We start from the raw sequence: 19,299 nt of genomic DNA, 5'->3' as shown, positions 1-19,299 counted from the left end.
TAGCTCGGCCTGCACAGTCCGGTGACGCTGTAAAGGCCAGTAGAGCCAACAACATTAATATTGCTTCTACAAGTTCTACAGTTACCACACGTAAAATATTTGTGATATTTCATTTACAATGATGATGTTATCGAACTCAAAAATTATCGATTTAAAAACATCGATGTTTACAGCTAAACATCGCTGTTTGTTCACTAACGAGTACTGTTGACATAAATATTATCCCTAATAGTGTTGCCAAACTAACTATAGTTTCACAATCGATAATTTTAATCTAAAAGAGGCCATGCGATCGATAGTATTGATTGCATAGATAGAAATGAAACTGTCGATAGTTCAAAAGGGTACAATACTATCGATAGTATCGTATCTCCCAGTCAGTAAAGTATCGATACTATTGAATTTGTAGGAAACGATAGTATCGATTGTTGTGAACTATAGATCGCATGCTAAGTTTAGTTTTCTGACTGTTTTAGATACGATACTATCGATTGTATTGCATTGTCCAATAGTATTGTACCCTTTTGAACTATCGACAGTTTCGATACTATCTAGTCAATCGATACTATCGGACAACTATCGATAGTCCACTATCGACGCGCTTGAACTATTACTGGTCCATTGACATTTGACAAATGACACTTGGTAAACACCACTAAGCAATATAATTTTATTGTATATCACAATCAATTTTATTTTATAAATAAAAAACAATAGAAACACCATAATAAAAGAACTGAACTTAAAAAAAAAGATATGGATAAAGAATTGTATTGTTATTAATTACTTTCGCATTTATAAATACTATTTATATATCTGTCGCAAGACTCATAATAGGAATAACTATTTTATTTATTGTCATAATGAATAGAAAAAGAAATGTGAACTATACAAAGCCGGAAGATCCACATTTTTTAAAGGTTCTTAAAAAGGAAGCGGGTTATGATAACGTAAATCATAAATTTGATAAACTAGAAAATTCTGAAGAAGATTTTGGCGAAGACGATAGTAGTGAATTACCTCAAGTAGTGGTTCTGAAAAAAGGTGACCTTACATCAGAAGAGGCTGACGCAGAAAAACAGAAAATGAGGAAACAAGAATCTGAATTAAAAGCTGACCTAAAAGAAAGAGTGATTTTTAAAGCAAAGAAAAAGGAAAGTGGGGATGACAAAAAAATCAAAACATCAAGTAAAAGATCCTGCCACAAACAAAAAGAAACTAAAAAACAACTTTTATCATTTGCAGATGATAATTCAGATAATGAAGCTGAATGATGTGTAATGGAACAATAAATACCCAGAAAAGTTGCTGAGGTACAGAAATTTTGTGTAAAATATCTTTTTATAAACTTTTAATGTAAAAAAAAGTATTTTGAGATTAATAGTATTTTTTCTTATTTTATATTTTATCTTCTAAATATTTTTTAAACTATTTTGCTTACAAACTGCAAGTCTGTGTAGGTTCAATTCCCACTCAGGGGTATGAATTATTTTCAATTTCTTGCTAGTACCAAACACAAGTGCAGTATTGTATTACATTGTTTAAAACAAATGTGTATTAAAAAAGTGGGAAATGAAACAAACATATATTTTTGCTAATACTCCTTGTATAGTACTAAGAGACACATTAGTGCACACTGCTATGCACAGGCATAGTGAGGGAGGGAAGGGGTGGCATCATGCCCACGTGCTACTCCCAAAAGGGTTCCAAATGGTCCATTTATGCATTTGATTTAATTATGTAAGGACTACTCATTTAAAGCTAAGCGTGAGCTTAAGATTATTCATTTATTAATTTGGGAGTATATTTTACATATGAAATTATATGGGTTAGTCTGGGGGTGCTGAAAAAATATTATAACTAGGCACAAGTTAAGTTTGCTACTCTACTGCTGTTAGTCATGAAAGCTGTGAAAACAGAAAAAATGACATCAATTCTTCAAAAGGTAATAAGATTGTACTGTCGTAGCCAATTGTGGTGCAGGGGCACAAAATGTGATTGTAAAACCGACTGGTTGTAGGTTCAATCCCCACTGGCAGATATGAAATATTTATTTAAATTTATATTTCCATTTCTTTGCTCTGGTGTCTAAGCAAAGTGTGGCATTGAGTTCTACCATTCAACATGCAATGCCTCAAGAATTTGGCAAAAAGTGGGAATATAGTGTCTTAACACTAGGTTCCCTCTGCCTACCCTGCTGTGTGCGGGATACAGTGTGAAGCTGATTATTTGATTGATTTTATTTCAAATAAAATAAAACCTCAAAGATTATAAAACTAAGTTGATAAAAACTAACACATTCATGCTAATTAGTTATTCCATATTTATCACTTAGCAACTGAAATGCATCTTCATCTGTTTAAGCTTTAATTATAGCCAAAATTTATTATATAAATTGTAGCCTCTGGGTTATTCTGATGTAAACTATATTACTGTACACTTGTTTTATCTAAATCAATTCAGTAGTTTGTGTGAAATGAAACAAACATCCATCACCATCACAAATTGTCACATTTATAATATTTACACAAGTGTAGTATAATATATTATTGTGTGCCTTATATATTAAATTAATAATTATGAAGATATCAACAGCGTCAGTGCAGGACCTTCTAAATGCCATAGTACATTATTTACAGTAGACAGTAAAACTACCTTAAAAATGACATCAATTCTTAAAAAAGTAATAAGATTGTACTGTATTGACCCAGCATGATTAAAAAGTAATTTATCATTGCAGCATCACATAGTTATATAATACTGCACAAGTAATAATCTTTAGGAAAAAGAATCATAAATTGCAGTTACAAGATGCTGCTGTGTCGCCGATGATATACATATAAATTATTGAACTATAGAAAATTTAACGGTATTTTATTAATGACTAAAACTAAGAAGTATGCATAAAATTCTAAACGTTTTTTGAACCTTCTTCAAAACTTCGTCTCTTCTTTGGTTTTGTTTTTGAGCCATTTGTTAAATTTAACTGTTCATGTGAATAAAATGAATGTCCCGTATCACCATCATTTTCATAATCTAAAAGTTTACGAAGTAAAAATTTACGCTCTTCTTTTACAATTTGAATATTTTCTTGAATTTTGGCAACTTCGTCGCAGAGTGCAGCATTTTCCTAAAGAAAATATTAAATAATTATCATAACTTCAATCACATGAAACATATTTAAAAAAAGGAAATCTTACAATGATTAAGCTTTTCACTTGTAATTTTATAAAGTGATATTTTTTGCGATAAATCTTGTTTTGTATTTCATTATTAGTCATCTTTTTCAAAACAGATATATATTTTGTTAAATATCAATAATCCAGTGTTAATATTTATTATTTATGTATCCTAAATCCTCAAAAAGGCTATATCGGGCAGCCAGCGTAGATGCTAAACAAAAATTAGCGCTAGCACCAGTGTTGCCAACCTCGGGAAAGCAAAAAACAACATATGGAACTTAAAAAGACAGTAGAAAACAGTAAAATACAAGAAATTCATTAAAAACAAAATTTAAATTTATAAAGAAAAAATCAAGTTAAAATGCAAATATCTAATTAAAATGTTATAAATTTTATTAAAATAATCAATTTTATCAAAATTTTCAATTTCGAGACTTTCGACGTTCACTTAGTAATTTTTTTAGAGTTACGTACAAAAAAAACTTAACCTTTATATTATTTCATTGTTTTCGCTGTGTTTGTGTCTCTCTAGACTGCTTATTTCAAGATCGAGTATCGGATATGCTGAAATTAATATCAAATAACCAGATTTACGGTATCTTTGAGCTCAAAAAATGAGGTCAATGCAATCTAAAAATATGAGCGATTATAGTTTTTGCTACATTTTGTATGAAATTCATCGCGTGCAGACTCTTTATGGTACTGTGGACCAACAATTATGAAATTTGACTTACAATATAAACGAAGGCCGGCAACGCACATGTAGCTCCTCTGTTGTTGCACGGGGTCGTGGGCGGCGGTGATCACCATCAGGTGACCCGAACACTCGTTTGCCTTGTCCTTTAAAAAAAAAAGGTAGGTTCGGAGATTCGTTGTTGTTCTTTATTTGCCAATTCACCACTAATCACTTCGAAAAAAAAAAAAAAATGGTATGAAATGAGTGCAAAGTTTGCACTCACTGCAAAGTTATACATATTTATCAACTAGGAGTTAGTAGGGCTGGCAACATTGGCTAGCACTCTGCTAGCCAATGTTGCCATAGAATAGAGTAGAGTAGAGTTAGGAGTCCTAACTTAGGACTAAGGATGACTGATATCGATTAATCGATTTTTTAATCGATATGTACAATACTGAATCGATTCACTGAATCGAACTCGGTATTTCTTTGGGAAAAACTACTAAATTATAATTAGTTAACCAGGCAAAGGTTACGGCACCAAGGCAAAGACCCAGTGTGGAGTTCCGCCACACAACATGAATACGCAATACCTCGAAAATATTAGCGGAAAGTAGGAAAGGGACTATCGTAACACTAAGGAGTTCTCTCTTGCTATGTGCGGGATACATTGTGATTTTTTTTCGAAAGGGTTAAACTGCTGTTGACCTGGGAAACAGTGTCACCGGATGGGGAGAGGCGAGAGTAACTCGCCGCTGAAGAATACGTACGAGCTTTGATGGACGCTCGTGAAAGGGACAGCGATAGCAAGGGCATGCCCTGCGTATGGTAATCGGGAGAGTGTTTGATTGTTGGGCCCCGCCACGCCGAGGCGCGAAAGTGCCGTAAGACTGGCCTCGTCACAGTGGCGTAGCGAGCTTAATTCGCGACCGATGCATAATACTTTTAAAGCGCCTCCCAGGTGAACACAATATAATTTCATATGTATGTTTAAATAGTTTTGCGAATTATTTGGCGCCCCTTTATGAGCGCCTGGGGCATGATGCCCCCCGCCTTGAATCGATCGAATCGATTTAAGAATCGATATTTTTCGGAAATAATCGCTATCCCTAGAATAGATTATAGAATAATTATTTATAAATTCGTAATACGCATAGTATTGTTACCTTGAATACTTAATAAAGCCTCGATCAGTATCGGATAACGACTAGCGAGTGGTCATCGGAAGTTATCTCGAATGAATATTATGCAACTTAGCGGCCTTTTTTTTTCTCGGAGAAGATTTTTTTTTTAATCTAATTGTGCATGTTTTTCATTCAATTTAAAAATAAGTCCTGCCCGGGTTATGCGAACACTATCACTTTTAATTCGGGTTCAACTCGAGTTACGCGAATTCAACACAAATTAAACCAAATTATAATTTTCCGAGTTGACCCATGTAAATGTAACTATTTTTATTAAATAAAATGTTATTGAATAAATATTAAAACGTATCAGGGTCGAAAATATGATATATGAAAAAAATACAATATGTAAAAAAAAAACTTTATGTATTTAAAATTATTAAATGCATGAAGCGGTAACACTATAAAATAAAAATGTCAACCTCTGAACCGGCGTCTGCTGTTGTTTTTGTTTATTTTTAAACATATATAATGTTAAATAGTAAATCATGTCTGGATTGTTAGAGTATAAAAATTTTTTTCCAATAGACAGTATTCAAAAAGTTTGTGACCTGTTCGAAGAACAATTACGAAGTAATAAAGAACCCGATTTGGCTTTATTTTCCATTCTGATAGGAGCCGTTGAAAACAACTTAACGAATATAAAAAATAGTGATAAAGATGTTAATCTAGCTTCAAATAAATATATAAAAATGAAATTTCCATCTGTGGAATGGAGTGAAGTAAAATCACTATATGAACGTTTTGTGACAATAATGCGTAGTGGCGTCGATTCCAAATTACTGAGTGGTGAACTAGCGACCCGCGACTTGGTAAAAAGAGTTGCCGATGTTGTTTGGAATTCACTTACTCGAAGTTATTATAAAGATAGAGCACATTTGCAGTCTATTTATAGCTTTTTGACTGGTAACAAACTAGATTGCTTTGGAGTGGCCTTTGCTGTTACAGCAGGTTGTCAAGTATTGGGCAAAAACGATGTACATCTTGCATTATCGGAAGATCACGCTTGGGTAGTTTTTGGAAAAGATGGAGCAAATACAGCTGAAGTAAGAAATTATTTTAATTGTAAATTCTAAATTTATTATTTTTATGTATGAATTGATTTAGTCTTTTATATTAGTAGTATATATATAAATTTTCTAGGAGTCCTTGCAGACTGTTCTGTATATTACGTTATAATACACTGTGTTAATATAATTAGTATTTTTTCTTGGGCGTTCTGATCAAGTACTACAATATCTGACTCTTATTACGATAGTTTTGAGTAAATGGGGATGTGTAGGAGTTTTTTACACCCCCACTCCAATTCATGGTACACAAAGTGCAGGTGATAAAATTTAAAAAAAAGTGCCAGATACCAGTGATATATATAATAATGGGAATATCCTAAAGAGAAATAGAGTTTCTTAGCACTAAATTCCCTCTCCTTACCTTGTTTCAATCAAAAAAAATTTGAAGCCCTCTTATATTGTTAAATATTTTTAAAATTGTTGATGACTTATTTTTCCTTTATATTTCTTCATGAATAGGTGACATGGCATGGCAAAGGCAATGAAGACAAGAGAGGGAGATCAGTAGGAGAAGGTGTACAGGCACGATCATGGCTTTATGTAGCAGGTAAACCAGTTGTATGTACAAGAATAATGGAACTTGCTGCTTTGGTGTCATCAATAAATCCTACTCTGACACCAACAATTGATGTTCATGAAGTAGCACAAATGCAACATGAACTACTTTGGCTACTGTATGAAAAAGGTAATATTAATGTATACTAGAGACTCAAATGTGGCTTAGAGCACTTAAATTTATTTTTTATTATAACCAAAGGATAGAATACATATGTATTTAATATAAAGTATTCTTTGTCCTTTACCTTTAAGAATATGTGTACAATGTTATCAATACAAGGAAATGAAAATATTTCATTCTCCTGAGTGGAAATCAAATTTGCAGCTGTCATGTTTACAATTAGGTGTCCTAGTGTGCTTCAATGTTCTTAAATTTATATATATTATCCATACCTATATTATAAATTCGAAAGTAACTCTGTCTGTCTGTCTTTTACGCAATCAGGGCCAAACCGCTAATTTAATTGTTATAAAATACTCATGTAGAGATACTTGAGGGTCTCGGGATGAACATAGGATACTTTTTTTTCTCATATTTGTAATATTTTCGATATATACCAATATATTAAAATACTTATTAATTTGACATGCAATTTAGTCCGCCATGTTAATAACAACTGTCGTTGCTAAGCAACGATTTGCAAAGTTTGTTGTTAGAAAACGTCACCCAAAATTAATTTTTAACAAAAAGAAAAACCGACTTCTAACAAGGAATTAAAAACTGAAAAATAATTTTACAAAGATTTTATAATTTTGAATTTGGTGCCAAGTAAAACAAACAGGCTTAGTAATTAGATATTGTAGTAAAGGTGTTGTAGCATTAGCTTGACACTGACTTCAAAATTATAAAATCTTTGTAAAATTATTTTTCACTTTTTAGTTCCTTGTTAGAAGTCGGTTTTTCTTTTTGTTAAAAATTAATTTATTTTATGATTTTAAGTGATGGGTAGATCTTAAAATGATGCTTCGTGAACGAGTGGTGATGGTGGTGGTAGTGGTTCTCAACGAGTGGTTGTCATTGTCCTATGTAAAACTTCATTTAATTAGGTATTATTTTTGTGCAAAGTTATATTTTGGTATATTAACAAGAACATACATAAAAAGTATTCGGGCGAATTGGGAATCTCCCTTCTTTGAAGTTGGTTGAAAATAAGAACATCCTCTTTTTTGAGGTTGGTTGAAAAGAAATGCAACCATCAGGATTCTCACTTCTGACATCAATTTAAAAAGTTTTTGCTTGTAACTATTACAGTATAATTAATTTTTGACCAAAAAAACCGGATTCCATAATCGAAACCTAACCAAACTTTCACCAAATTATCCTTGAAGTGTATCCTTTCAAATAAAAAAGAATCATCAAAATCGGTTGGCGCGACATTGAGTTATTCGGCTATTAGTCGCGCACATGCATAATGCAAATTTAAGACTTATGTGATTTTCTCATGGATACCATTGTCAGACATGGACCAAAATGGACCTTTCGGGAAGCTATACCTTTCAAATAAAAAAAAAATTATCAAAATCGGTCCACCCAGTTAAAAGTTATGAGGTAACAAACATAAAAAAAAAAATACAGTCGAATTGATAACCTCCTTTTCTTACAGAAGTCGGTTAATGAGCTTGCTTAACGCATCTCTCTATTGTAAATAATTTCATAAATATATTTAATAAATATTCGTATAGTTCAAGTGGGCGTAGCCGCGTTCGGCTCCACTAGTATTATATATAAATAAAAAAAAATTGTTATAGTCTATGGTATTTAAGATAATTATATTTAATTTCAGGTCATTTGGAAGCATATCCTATGGCCTTAGGTAACCTTGGTGACTTAGATGAATATATGAAAAATGATGACTGCACAGAGGATTCAGAAAACTCTTTAAGAAAAGATATAATAAATCCAAATTCTTCTCCAAGACCAGACTGTGCTTCTCTATATGTTCAAGCGATTCGTTCTGCCAAAACTCATTATGAAGATCGTCATGTATATCCGTATACATTTCAAGGGGGTCACTATTACAGGAAAAAAATGTACAAAGAAGCTTTTCATGCATGGGCATGTGCTGGTGATGTTATTAGGCAGTATGTTCTCAATATCTTATATTCTTATTGAGTTTTTTATTATTTTGTTAATTACATTCTTTTTTTAGGCCAGTTGTGGCAACTGGGCACAAAATGTGACTGTAAAATCGACTGGTTGTCGGTTCAATCCCCACTTGAGAATCTGAAATATTTATTTATATTTTCATTTTTTCAACATGCTTTTTCCCAAAAATAGTAATATGTACTGTGTGAGAGAAATAGTGTTTGGAGAATATGAAGCTAGAAAAATAATATTTTGATTCAACTGGCATATTTATAATTTTTTTTAGCTACAACTATTCAAGAGATGATGAGGAGATTTATAAAGAATTTTCTGAAATCGCCAATGAGTTAATACCTCAATTGATGAAAGCTGAAAGTTCAGGTCATTCTGCAAGAACAATTTTAAAGGATCCGGAATGTTTCGCTTCTCTCTTAAGGTAATTTTTTTTATACTGAGTGGAAGCGTCTGCGCTCCTTTTACGGGAGCAGCATATAAAGATAAATATTTCAAACCCACACTTAAAAATAATTTTATTTTTATTTTATTTAAGAGGAAGCCAACGTTGTATACAATAATAATTCAAACACTAAGAACAAAAACAATCTTACGCGAGTATGACATTAATTGTATACCCCACTTACAGGCTAACTTGACATGCAATAAAAAAGAAAAAAACGACAGAAAACAAACACAATACAAATCATTCTACACTAATATTACTTACACTTCAAAAAAAAAAAATATATATATAGAGTACAATAATTTATATAAAGTATAATAAAAATAAAAAAAATATAATAGTTAAAATACGTCAATAGTTTCGACGTAGGTTTTTCTTATTTCACGATGTTTATCGATACTGTATTACGTGTGACGCAGTTACAAATAGATTACCATATTTCTGTTATAGGTGTTCCTTTGACAAATGGTGTTTTATTTTACAACGATAATTTTATTATTTAAGTTTTTGACAAAATCTCTTTTGTTTTAATTGTATTAGGCTTTTACAGAGTAGTTAAAATTGTGGTTTCATTTCATTTAAAGTGGTGATGACAAAACAACTCTGTATATTATGTATCTAAAATCCCTAATAAAATCAATACAAGTAGATAATAAGATGATAAGTGATTTCTTTGAAGTATTTATTATAAGGTATTATAACTATTATTTTATGGCCTATATTAGTTTATATAGTATTAAAACATAAATTTTAATAGGGACAAGAATAATTAATATAGCTTCTGCTTCAGGTTTCTTCCTAAGAATTAATTTCAATGTAAAAATACAATTAGTTATTTTCTTTCAAAAATAATTTACAATTATGTAGTCTATATATGTGTATAATAAGCATGGTGTTTAAATATGTAAATGTTTTCTTTTTTCATTTAGGTTTTATGATGGAATTTGCAAATGGGAAGAAGGCAGTCAAACACCTATACTTCACATAGGCTGGGCGAAACCCCTCGTGAGTACAATATCTAAATTCGACGCAGAAGTCAGGGCCCAAGTGAATATAATTTGTAGCCCTGACAATGGCGAACTGGCTGACAGCCCCCAATCTAACAGTACAACTGACAAAAAACAAGAAAATGATATATGGAATAATAATTCTGACATCCCTGCAATGTCCGTAAGGGATCAATTGACAGCGGCAGTCAACAGTAGACCGCGGGTTACTTTATATAGTCACAAAATGGCAGCTTTGAAACCTTTACTTTTGGCTGAACGTTTGAATACTCATGCCTTGCAATTGCAATTGACGGCACAAAGTCAGTTACAGAGACCTCAGGCTCCTACTAAGAGACGAGATGATGAAGATCACACTCCCACAGCGCCTACTGCGAGAGCCAAGCGAGCTCGACGTGAACGATAAGATACGTTTTTTTTTCTTTATATTGTTTCCTGTGTATAGCAGGGTTGGCATAGGGGAGAGCGTTCATATACTCTGTCCCCAATTAATGTTTACAAGTAAATGTATGCAAATTTCCTGTCTGTCTATACAACTTTTACATTTAATTGCTATTTGTATATATAGCAGTAGTGACATCTTATATTGAAATATTATTTCTTAAAGACAAATCATCACCTAAGTCCAATAGATGATAGGTACTAGGTACTATTGATTTTTACTATATTAAATAATTAATTTCTTTAATATTTTCAAAGTGTCATTCCATACTAAGTATAGAAAAATATTTTAGAAAGCATTTAAAAAATTTAATGTATTGGGACTCGACTCCGAGAGGTGCGAGTGCAAATCTTTATATGTTTTATAAAATATTTTAATTAATTTCTATCTACTTAATTAAGACCCTAGTATATACATGTACATAGAAGTCGTTAGAATATAAGTATTTATGACTTCTCATCGTAATATAAATAATTTTCGAATCTTTAATAGAAGCTTTAAATGAATAGGTGATCTTTAGGTTTATAATTATTAGTATTAAATATGATGTAGGAGTTATTGAATGTAGTAACAATATTGTCGACGGGAGGCCATACATTTTAGGGTAAGCATGATGGTTTTAGTCGTATATGCTTAACCGACAGGGTTTCATATTAGACATAAATGTTAGCACAATTTTCCATTAACTATCAGACGAGCTACGTGACGGTTAGTGTTGGACGCCTACTAGGTACTGTGTACGGTACCTACCAAACTACAATGAACGGCGACGGTGTGATTGATGTACCTACTTGGCTTTACACTTGTCCTGCAAAACAGAAAAATAAATGCTGGTTATTGTAAAGAAAGTATTTCTCCCATGTTAATTTGATAACTGAATTGGATTTTCTTTTATCACATAACCATCATGCGTACTCTAACCCTCAATTAGTGTGTAAACCTGCTAAATCTGTTTTTTGTCGTTATGTACTCTGAGAATTTACTTAATAGGCAGTTAGCAGGTTTACACTCTAAGCCGACAACATGTATAATTTAAAAGGTAATAATATATATTTTTTAAATAGGCTACTTGAGTTATATAATTTCAGTATATAGATTTTTTTTATTCCAAATGCGAACAACGCATTCGCCCATAATATGTCATACCTGTAAACCATGGGCGTAGAAAGAGGGGGAGCTGGAAACAAATATACGTAAGTACTAATCTGTATGTCGCTCGTGATGAAGTGTAGCGTGGTGTTTTAGGATACTTATTATTTTGTATTCCATGTAACTTTCGAAGTAAAAGGTGTAAAAGTATAACGCAAGAACTTTATTTGTTTACTGACTTGATACAAAACCTACACAGATGTGTAATTATATTAAGTATAAAGCTTTTTTGGTGATATGCAATAACAACATAATATACTTATCACGTAAACTAGTAGAAGTCAAGTTTATAATTAAAACTGCGATTTATGCTTGGTTAATTAAGTCAAATGTCTGTTTAACATTTCTATGGAGTCAGAGACTTAAATGAAGGATCAAGTAGCCTATTCTATTAAACATTTGAACATTTAATATATGTTAATCCTCTGAGTTTTGGTTAATAGATCACTTAAAGAAATTATACAATATGAGAGTTGAGTGATTTATACAATGATTTATTTAAATATGTGTACTATATTTAAAAATTGTTTTTGCGTTATTGTTACTTCCTTACTGCAATATTCACTTTTGTTTGTTTCTCAGTTGTTATTTAATAAAGTAGAAATAGAGTTTAAAACTCTTGAATGATTGAAACTTTTGATAATAACAACATATCATAATGAATGTACCTATTTATAAAACTATAAGAGGTGTAATAATTTTTATAACGTTATTGTTATGTTTGGTTTAGTACTTTAAATATAATAAAACTCGATGCAATGTACAAATTATGAAAATCCTAAAAGGGTTTTAAAGTGTTAGTAAGTATTTGTTATTACGAGATCTAGTTATAAAAAGAGGCAACATTGTTCTTAATTATCTGTTATTTTATATAATATTTCTAATATTACTTTTTATTTTTGTAAGATTTTGTTTAGTAAATATGTAATATTTTTTTTTTGCTTTGTGGATTTGTTGTGTTTTTTCCTTGATCTTTAGTTTCGTCTCATCTTTTCTCTTAAGCGGGGTAGGCTAAAAAAACTAACTTTCTAAAGGTTTGGTGGCGGAGTACTGTAGCGCTTCGCTTTGAGCCTCTCGCTAAAGAATACGACGAACCGAAAATAATTAAAAAAATAAATTTTCCCCAGCACACTAACACTGCGACTGTACTACACTATCGTGATTTATAACTTAACAGTTTGAATTGAAAAAAAAAATTAAATTCCTTTCTTTCCTATAGAAAATCCATGAAACCCTCCCTTTGTGCATATCTATAATAATCTGCCTGTAAGAGATCCCTTATGTTGATGAGACCGTCTTTGCACGATTTCATTCAATCATGTGAATTATCTCTTGTTCCTTTGATTTGGCTGCATTAAATAGTTGTCGTCTCTCCCTGCTTCTATAATCCTGTGTTACGTTCATACAAAACTTAAGAATTTTTTTGAAAATATAAAATTTTCCTAAGCAAAGTTGAAAGCATTGTATGAAAATTTGAGAGCATATAACTTAGAGTTTTGTGTGTACTTCAATATAACAAATTCATAAAGAATATCATATAAGATTTTAAAGCCACAATTGTATTGCAATATATTTTTTTATTGCAATAAAATCTACATCTTTAGAAAACATTATATAAGAACAAGTATTACTAACAATTCTTAGTTTTAAAAGTTGGTCATACAATTCCTAATTGATTATCATAGTGTTCTTGTTTATTATTAAGCTTACACTTATCGCTGGGCTCCCAGTTACAATTAAACTCACTAAAATCATTTTATTGCTTTCTTACAGTAGAAAATGGTTGCAATAAATAGTTTATTATGATTATATTTCACAAAATCGAATTTTTAAAGCTTATATTATAACATAGTATGTTTGAGGGGATGATTAAACGAAATAATTTAAAAGTACTTTACCATGATTTTGATCTTTTACCTTGTTGAAAAAATCCTTAAGATTCCAACAAGAAATAATTGTATTGAGACTATTAAGGCATATTAATGCTAAAATTAAATCAGTGCAGCCATCTGCATCTGACTTTTAGGCGGCCACATCTTGTGGACCGTAATGTAGGTAGGTACATTACGGTGAGTGGTTTGGGAAGAACGGTACTAACGTGCAGTATCAAATCAACAACAAATGTAGGTATCTACTGTTATTTCAAAAGTACCATCAGAATAAAAATATACAAACCATAAATAATTTAACATCATGGACTTATATAGCAAATATAATAATATAAGTAGATTGTTACCTAATTGTTAAAAAGTTCAAAAGTGCACACTGGTTTAAAACCAATTTAAAAAATAATAATAAATTGATTATTAATTATCTGGTATGATTAGGATATTTTAATACATTAATAAATGTTTTAAAAAGTATATAAATTAACGTGAAAATTAAGATATTTTATTTTAGCATAAAAGACGTTTAATTTTTCGAAATAAAGAAATTACTTTTTATAGAAATAAACTACTCTATAACAATAACTACTCTGAAAGAAATAAAAACAAATATTATTTGAAAAGGGTAAATTTGGAAAAGTTTGGAAATGTATATCTAATATATAAGATTTCATTCTATAGAAAGCGTTATAACCTTTATTATTGGATCTTTCATGTTTCGTAGACGGACAAAAATGTGTCAAATGATACCTTTTTGACAAATACCTAATAAGTATAAAATAGTATATTTCACTTTGCCAAATATTAACATTCTACACATTTTCATTTATTGTATATTACATGATCCTTGTATCTCTGGTAAATGTTTCAAAAGATATACAATAATCATTTTGATTTTAAGATAATTATAATTATTAGGAACAAAATTAGACAACTAGCCTTATTATCTTCTTATTGTGATAGCAACTGCATTTATAGATTAAAGGCATAGAAGTAAGTATCCTTTTTCTTTTCTCTTAAAAAAATGTATTTAATGATATTAAAATTCATATGTATTTAAATACATATTAGAATCCTATTTGCCCACAATATACAGGTCACTTGAATTTTAAGATAAAAAATTAAATCTACTAGACACAAATTTTTCGTATTTAATTAAAAATTTACATAAAAATACTTAAGAAAATTTTACTTAATAAAGTTCTATTACGTTAATAAAGGTTCCCAATAACATTTTTTTTAAATATCTTCCAAGTGCACACACCGACCAACTTACGATTTTATTATAAGTATAGATATATAAAACTATTATGTTCAAAATGTGACTAATAGATGGCGTTGATTCCTGTTACCACTTTTGATGCCGAAGATTGGTCTCTATTATATAGTATACCACCGGCTCGCCCGCGGCTTCGTCCGCTTGAACTATATGATTATGCATTTAATAAACAGAATTGAATGACAGTCAAATGTGTTGAATAATTTTCAATGAATAATTTAATTGACACGTTCAGAAACAGCCTTAAATGTTAAATTATCGATTTGAGTAAGAATTTATTCTTTGTAAAAAAACTGTAATGATTGCATATTACAAAAAACACCCAAATCTTCAAAACAAACTTTAGATGGTAAGTTGAGTTACAACAAAGCAATTAGTGAAAGTAAAGTAAATTGGTTTAGTATTTTTGGAGATACGCGTGACCATACATACAGACAGACAAGAAATTTTAAAAAAATCGTAGCTTTCTATTATTCTTTTTAAGTGTGTTTCTATCCATTTCAGTCAAAAATACCAAATGTACAGACAAAATATTTTTACCGATTTATTATAAGTATAGATTAAAATGTACTCTATGCCTGCTCCCTGCTATATATTATACACCAGGGCTTGTTAACGTTACCAATTCACATTTAAATTAACGTTAATTACCGGTAATTCCATATAGATACCTAAGTATCGTTACAATTTGAAATACAACAATACGTGACAGTTAAGTAGTGCTGCCATTAAAAAAATGTTTAGTTCCACGGTGGAACTTCCACCTCTCACCACAGAACACATTTACTCACCTCTCACTCTCAGTACTACTAACTTTTGCCAAGCTAATAGCTATTATACCGCCCGCCCGGCCCGCTTAATTTATGTTTATGCTAATGTTTTGAAATGTAAATCATTATCTATTATATTCCTTATCGCACATATTAAAAAAAATACTAGAACAAAACTGTTGAAAAGGTATGTTTACAATGGCGGGCTAATTTCTACATATTTATCTGTGCTAAGTCATAGAGTAAAGTAATATAATATACTGTTATACTGTCTTCATGTCTTGATCCTGAGTTAGTGTTACCAAACTATCGATAGTTTCGCAATCTATAGTTTTAATCTAAAAAAGCCCATGCGATCAATAGTATCGATTGAATAAATAGTATTGAATCTATCGATAGTTCAAAAGAGTACAATACTATCGAACAATGCAATACTATCGATACTATCGATAGTATCGTATTTCCCAGTCAGAAAAGTATCGATACTATCGATAGTATCGATACTATTGAATTTCTAGAAAACGATACTATCGATTGTTGTGAACTATCGATCGCATGCTAAGTATCGATATTATCGATACTGTCGATACTATCGTTTCCCAGAAATTCAATAGTGTCGATACTTTTCTGACTGGGAGATACGATACGATACTATCGATTGTATCGATAGTATTGCATTGTCCGATAGTATTGAACCCTTTTCAACTATCGATAGTTTCGATACTATCTATTCAATCAATACTATCGATTATACTATCGATAGTCTTTCTATCCGACAACTATCGATAGAATATCGATAGCCTATCGATAGTCCCACTATCGATCGGCAACACTATCTTGAGTTAAATGACATCAACACATAACAGTAAATTCATAACTGTTTCATTTACATTTTCGTTTTTAAGTGTTTAACTTCAATTATTTTAAGGATATCAAGATGGTTCTATTATTATGACTAATATAAATATAGATCTAGCAGTTAAATATGTGAAAGATATAGTAAATAATAATAAATGTGTAACTTGGTGAGAAAAGATTCTTCAAAACATAATTACAATATTAATAAAAATTAAAAAGTAATTAATAAAGATGTTTTTATTACATATATTTTTTTTTTGTTGCAGCGATCGTTTAAGCTCAATTTACTTAAGATATCCTTGTGGACACTTTAATTGCCAAAATTGTGTTACAACTGCTGAGGAATGTTTCTTGTGCCTAACACCACCATCCGTAATAAACAATTCAGTAGATAGACCTTTGTCTCAGCGCACAGAGCATATTTCAAATTTACTTACTACATTTCAAGATTTATTTAACTTGAATGGTATATTGTTTTAATAGATAATTTTTATATGGACATGTAAACATTGAATCTAGAATAATAATAATAATAATGTTTTCCTAGTTTTTAGGCGACAAAGAATCTCAGATCAATTAAAAGCAGAAAAGCAAGTATTCCCAGAATGTATTCAGGCTCCATCAAAGTACTGTAACAAAAGGAAAAGCACCCTTGATAATTTAGTAAAAGACAAAGAAAATATAATAACAATTTATCCAGGTGAAAATATTTCATTTTCAAAAGCTATAGAAATGGAAAATAAAAATGTCTATGTTAAGAAATGGCTAGATTCAAACTTGCCATCTCAAAACAAACAACGTAAAGCTTTCACTGATTTAGGAGTCAATAGAAATTTAATTAAAGATAGCTTATTAGGATCAGCTAAACATAATATTCACAACAGTAAAAGAAAAAATAATTGTAAAAGTAAAAATAATAAAACTTTACATGATGGAATTGAAAAAATGAAAGATTTACCAATAAAGAAGAAGAAACTTAAGAAACAAGCAAACCCTCAAAGTAAGTTACAGGTAGTACCAAAAAATAATAAAATTGAAAATGATGAAAGTGGAATTGTTCTTGATGAAGACATCATAGTAATAGATGAATTTCAAACTATACTAGAGGCTGAAAAAAATTTAGGTATAACTAAAAATAAGGATATCAATATAATTACTGAAACAAAACCCCAAAGTATGCTACCTCTACACAAAGTGCCATTTTATAAAAGAAGCTTATTATATGAAACTTGTTGCTTATGTAAAGAAAGTATTAACTATAAAAAAACATGTAACTTGAACCCTGTAACTATTGTCATAGATAGTAAAAACTTTGTTACTACTCTGAACATATCAGACTGTAAAGAAGATAATTATCAATATATAAATAAGCAATCTGTTGCAATACAAACTGATGACAAATATACAAATATACAAAATTTTAATACCTTTTCAAACATTAAAAGTGATAATAAACACTTTCAAGATAATGCAGATAATACAAAGTTCAAGGAAAGTGTTATAACTCCTAGTTCTCAAAGAGTAAAAGGTATTATAGTGTCAGAGTCTGAAGCTGATAGCGAAACAGATGATGAAATTGTAAATACACTTGAAACTACTGCAGATGTTCACACCACACCTTTTCAGTAAGGAATATTCATATTTTAAATTATTTATTAGAATTCTGCTTGCAGCTCCACCCATTTGCTCCTGGATCCATGCATAAGTTATGTCACACAAATTTCATGTTTTTTTAAACTTGTTTATTATAATAATCTTTTTTTGATTTACCTTAATTTTAGAGATTTTAGTCAAGTTTTGGCCCCTTTGGAACCTTTTCAACAAGAAGTTAGAAAGACAAGAAAAGTGGCTCGTGGCCCTTCTCCTCTCAGCACTGATTCGTCTGACAAAGAAAATTATGACCCAAACAGAGCAAAGAGGCAAAAATTTAATAAAAAATTTAAAAAATAAATATTTGTTATTTTTATGAACTAAGTATCTGTTTTTCGTGCCATTGGAGAGGCCTATGTCCAGCAGTGGACGAGGACAGGCTGATGATGATGATGATCTGTCTTTTAAGTATGTAGTATGTTAGTAGATATTTATGTGAAATAAATATATTTTTAATATATATTTTCATTATATTTTTTAACTTTTTATGTTACATATTTCTCTTCTTTAATTTTTTATTTATTTAAGCATTATCACTTATACTGTTTATTTATGTGTAATGATTTTGAGTTTTCTCTGCTACAAGTAGTATTGTTCTAAAATCATCACATTTCGTGTGGTAGTTTCCCGATTTTCCGAAACGATTTTTAGCCGGACTGTTTGAATTCATTTTCCATCTTAAAATTAATCTATAGCATGTTTTTAAATAATTATAACATGTTTAACTTCTTAAAGGATTGAATGTTTGATATTAATTTGTTATACGTATTTTAATTTTCGCAAAAAGAATAACAGACTCGATGAGCTCGGTACCATATAATCGAATACACCGAATATTAAGAAATTTTCTTTTTTGTATAAATTATAAGAAAATCTGCTTTACAAAGAAATATTAAGTAATAATATTGTGCATCATGTGCCTAAGTACTAAGTACATAAAAGTTGCAATTTATAGGTATTATTTTTCTGTCCTAAACACATGAAAATTGAGACGAAAAAGTAGGAAAAAAAGGTAAAAGGGATATATTTTTAAACTAGTTAT

General features: G+C 30.4%; 4 protein-coding genes across 5 annotated transcripts; 3 read left to right on the top strand and 1 right to left on the bottom strand.

The window, feature by feature from the left end:
* The first annotated feature begins 618 nt into the window (after window positions 1-618).
* LOC146528815 (uncharacterized protein KIAA1143 homolog) lies at window positions 619-1,381 on the top strand. Its single transcript, XM_085202566.1, has one exon. The coding sequence runs from the start codon at window positions 864-866 to the stop codon at window positions 1,272-1,274; it is 411 nt and encodes a 136-aa protein (XP_085058692.1). The 5' UTR covers window positions 619-863; the 3' UTR covers window positions 1,275-1,381.
* Window positions 1,382-1,586: 205 nt separating this feature from the next.
* LOC146528814 (transforming growth factor beta regulator 1) lies at window positions 1,587-3,419 on the bottom strand. Its single transcript, XM_085202567.1, has 2 exons — window positions 3,201-3,419; window positions 1,587-3,130 (listed from the first exon to the last, which is right to left on the bottom strand). Exons 1-2 carry the CDS (start codon window positions 3,279-3,281, stop codon window positions 2,912-2,914), a joined length of 300 nt encoding a protein of 99 aa, XP_085058693.1. The 5' UTR covers window positions 3,282-3,419; the 3' UTR covers window positions 1,587-2,911.
* Window positions 3,420-5,438: 2,019 nt separating this feature from the next.
* On the top strand, window positions 5,439-14,697 carry Mnn1 (menin 1). Of its 2 annotated transcripts, none has more exons than XM_085202631.1 (5): window positions 5,439-6,088; window positions 6,572-6,659; window positions 8,455-8,752; window positions 9,043-9,192; window positions 10,146-14,697. In XM_085202631.1, exons 1-5 carry the CDS (start codon window positions 5,531-5,533, stop codon window positions 10,627-10,629), a joined length of 1,578 nt encoding a protein of 525 aa, XP_085058757.1. In that variant the 5' UTR covers window positions 5,439-5,530; the 3' UTR covers window positions 10,630-14,697. The 2 variants fall into 2 exon arrangements, with proteins under 2 accessions (XP_085058757.1, XP_085058756.1); XM_085202630.1 differs by having other exon boundaries at window positions 6,572-6,797.
* Window positions 14,698-16,271: 1,574 nt separating this feature from the next.
* LOC146528812 (uncharacterized) lies at window positions 16,272-18,730 on the top strand. Its single transcript, XM_085202632.1, has 4 exons — window positions 16,272-16,774; window positions 16,874-17,073; window positions 17,155-18,232; window positions 18,389-18,730. The coding sequence occupies exons 1-4, from the start codon at window positions 16,701-16,703 to the stop codon at window positions 18,555-18,557; spliced, it is 1,521 nt and encodes a 506-aa protein (XP_085058758.1). The 5' UTR covers window positions 16,272-16,700; the 3' UTR covers window positions 18,558-18,730.
* Window positions 18,731-19,299: the final 569 nt, after the last annotated feature.

Source organism: Heliconius melpomene, chromosome 19, assembly GCF_056956725.1.
Source record: "Heliconius melpomene rosina isolate 202511_hmr_F chromosome 19, ASM5695672v1, whole genome shotgun sequence".
In the NCBI taxonomy this organism is placed as follows: domain Eukaryota; kingdom Metazoa; phylum Arthropoda; class Insecta; order Lepidoptera; family Nymphalidae; genus Heliconius; species Heliconius melpomene.
This window is presented reverse-complemented; position numbering and strand designations above follow the sequence as displayed.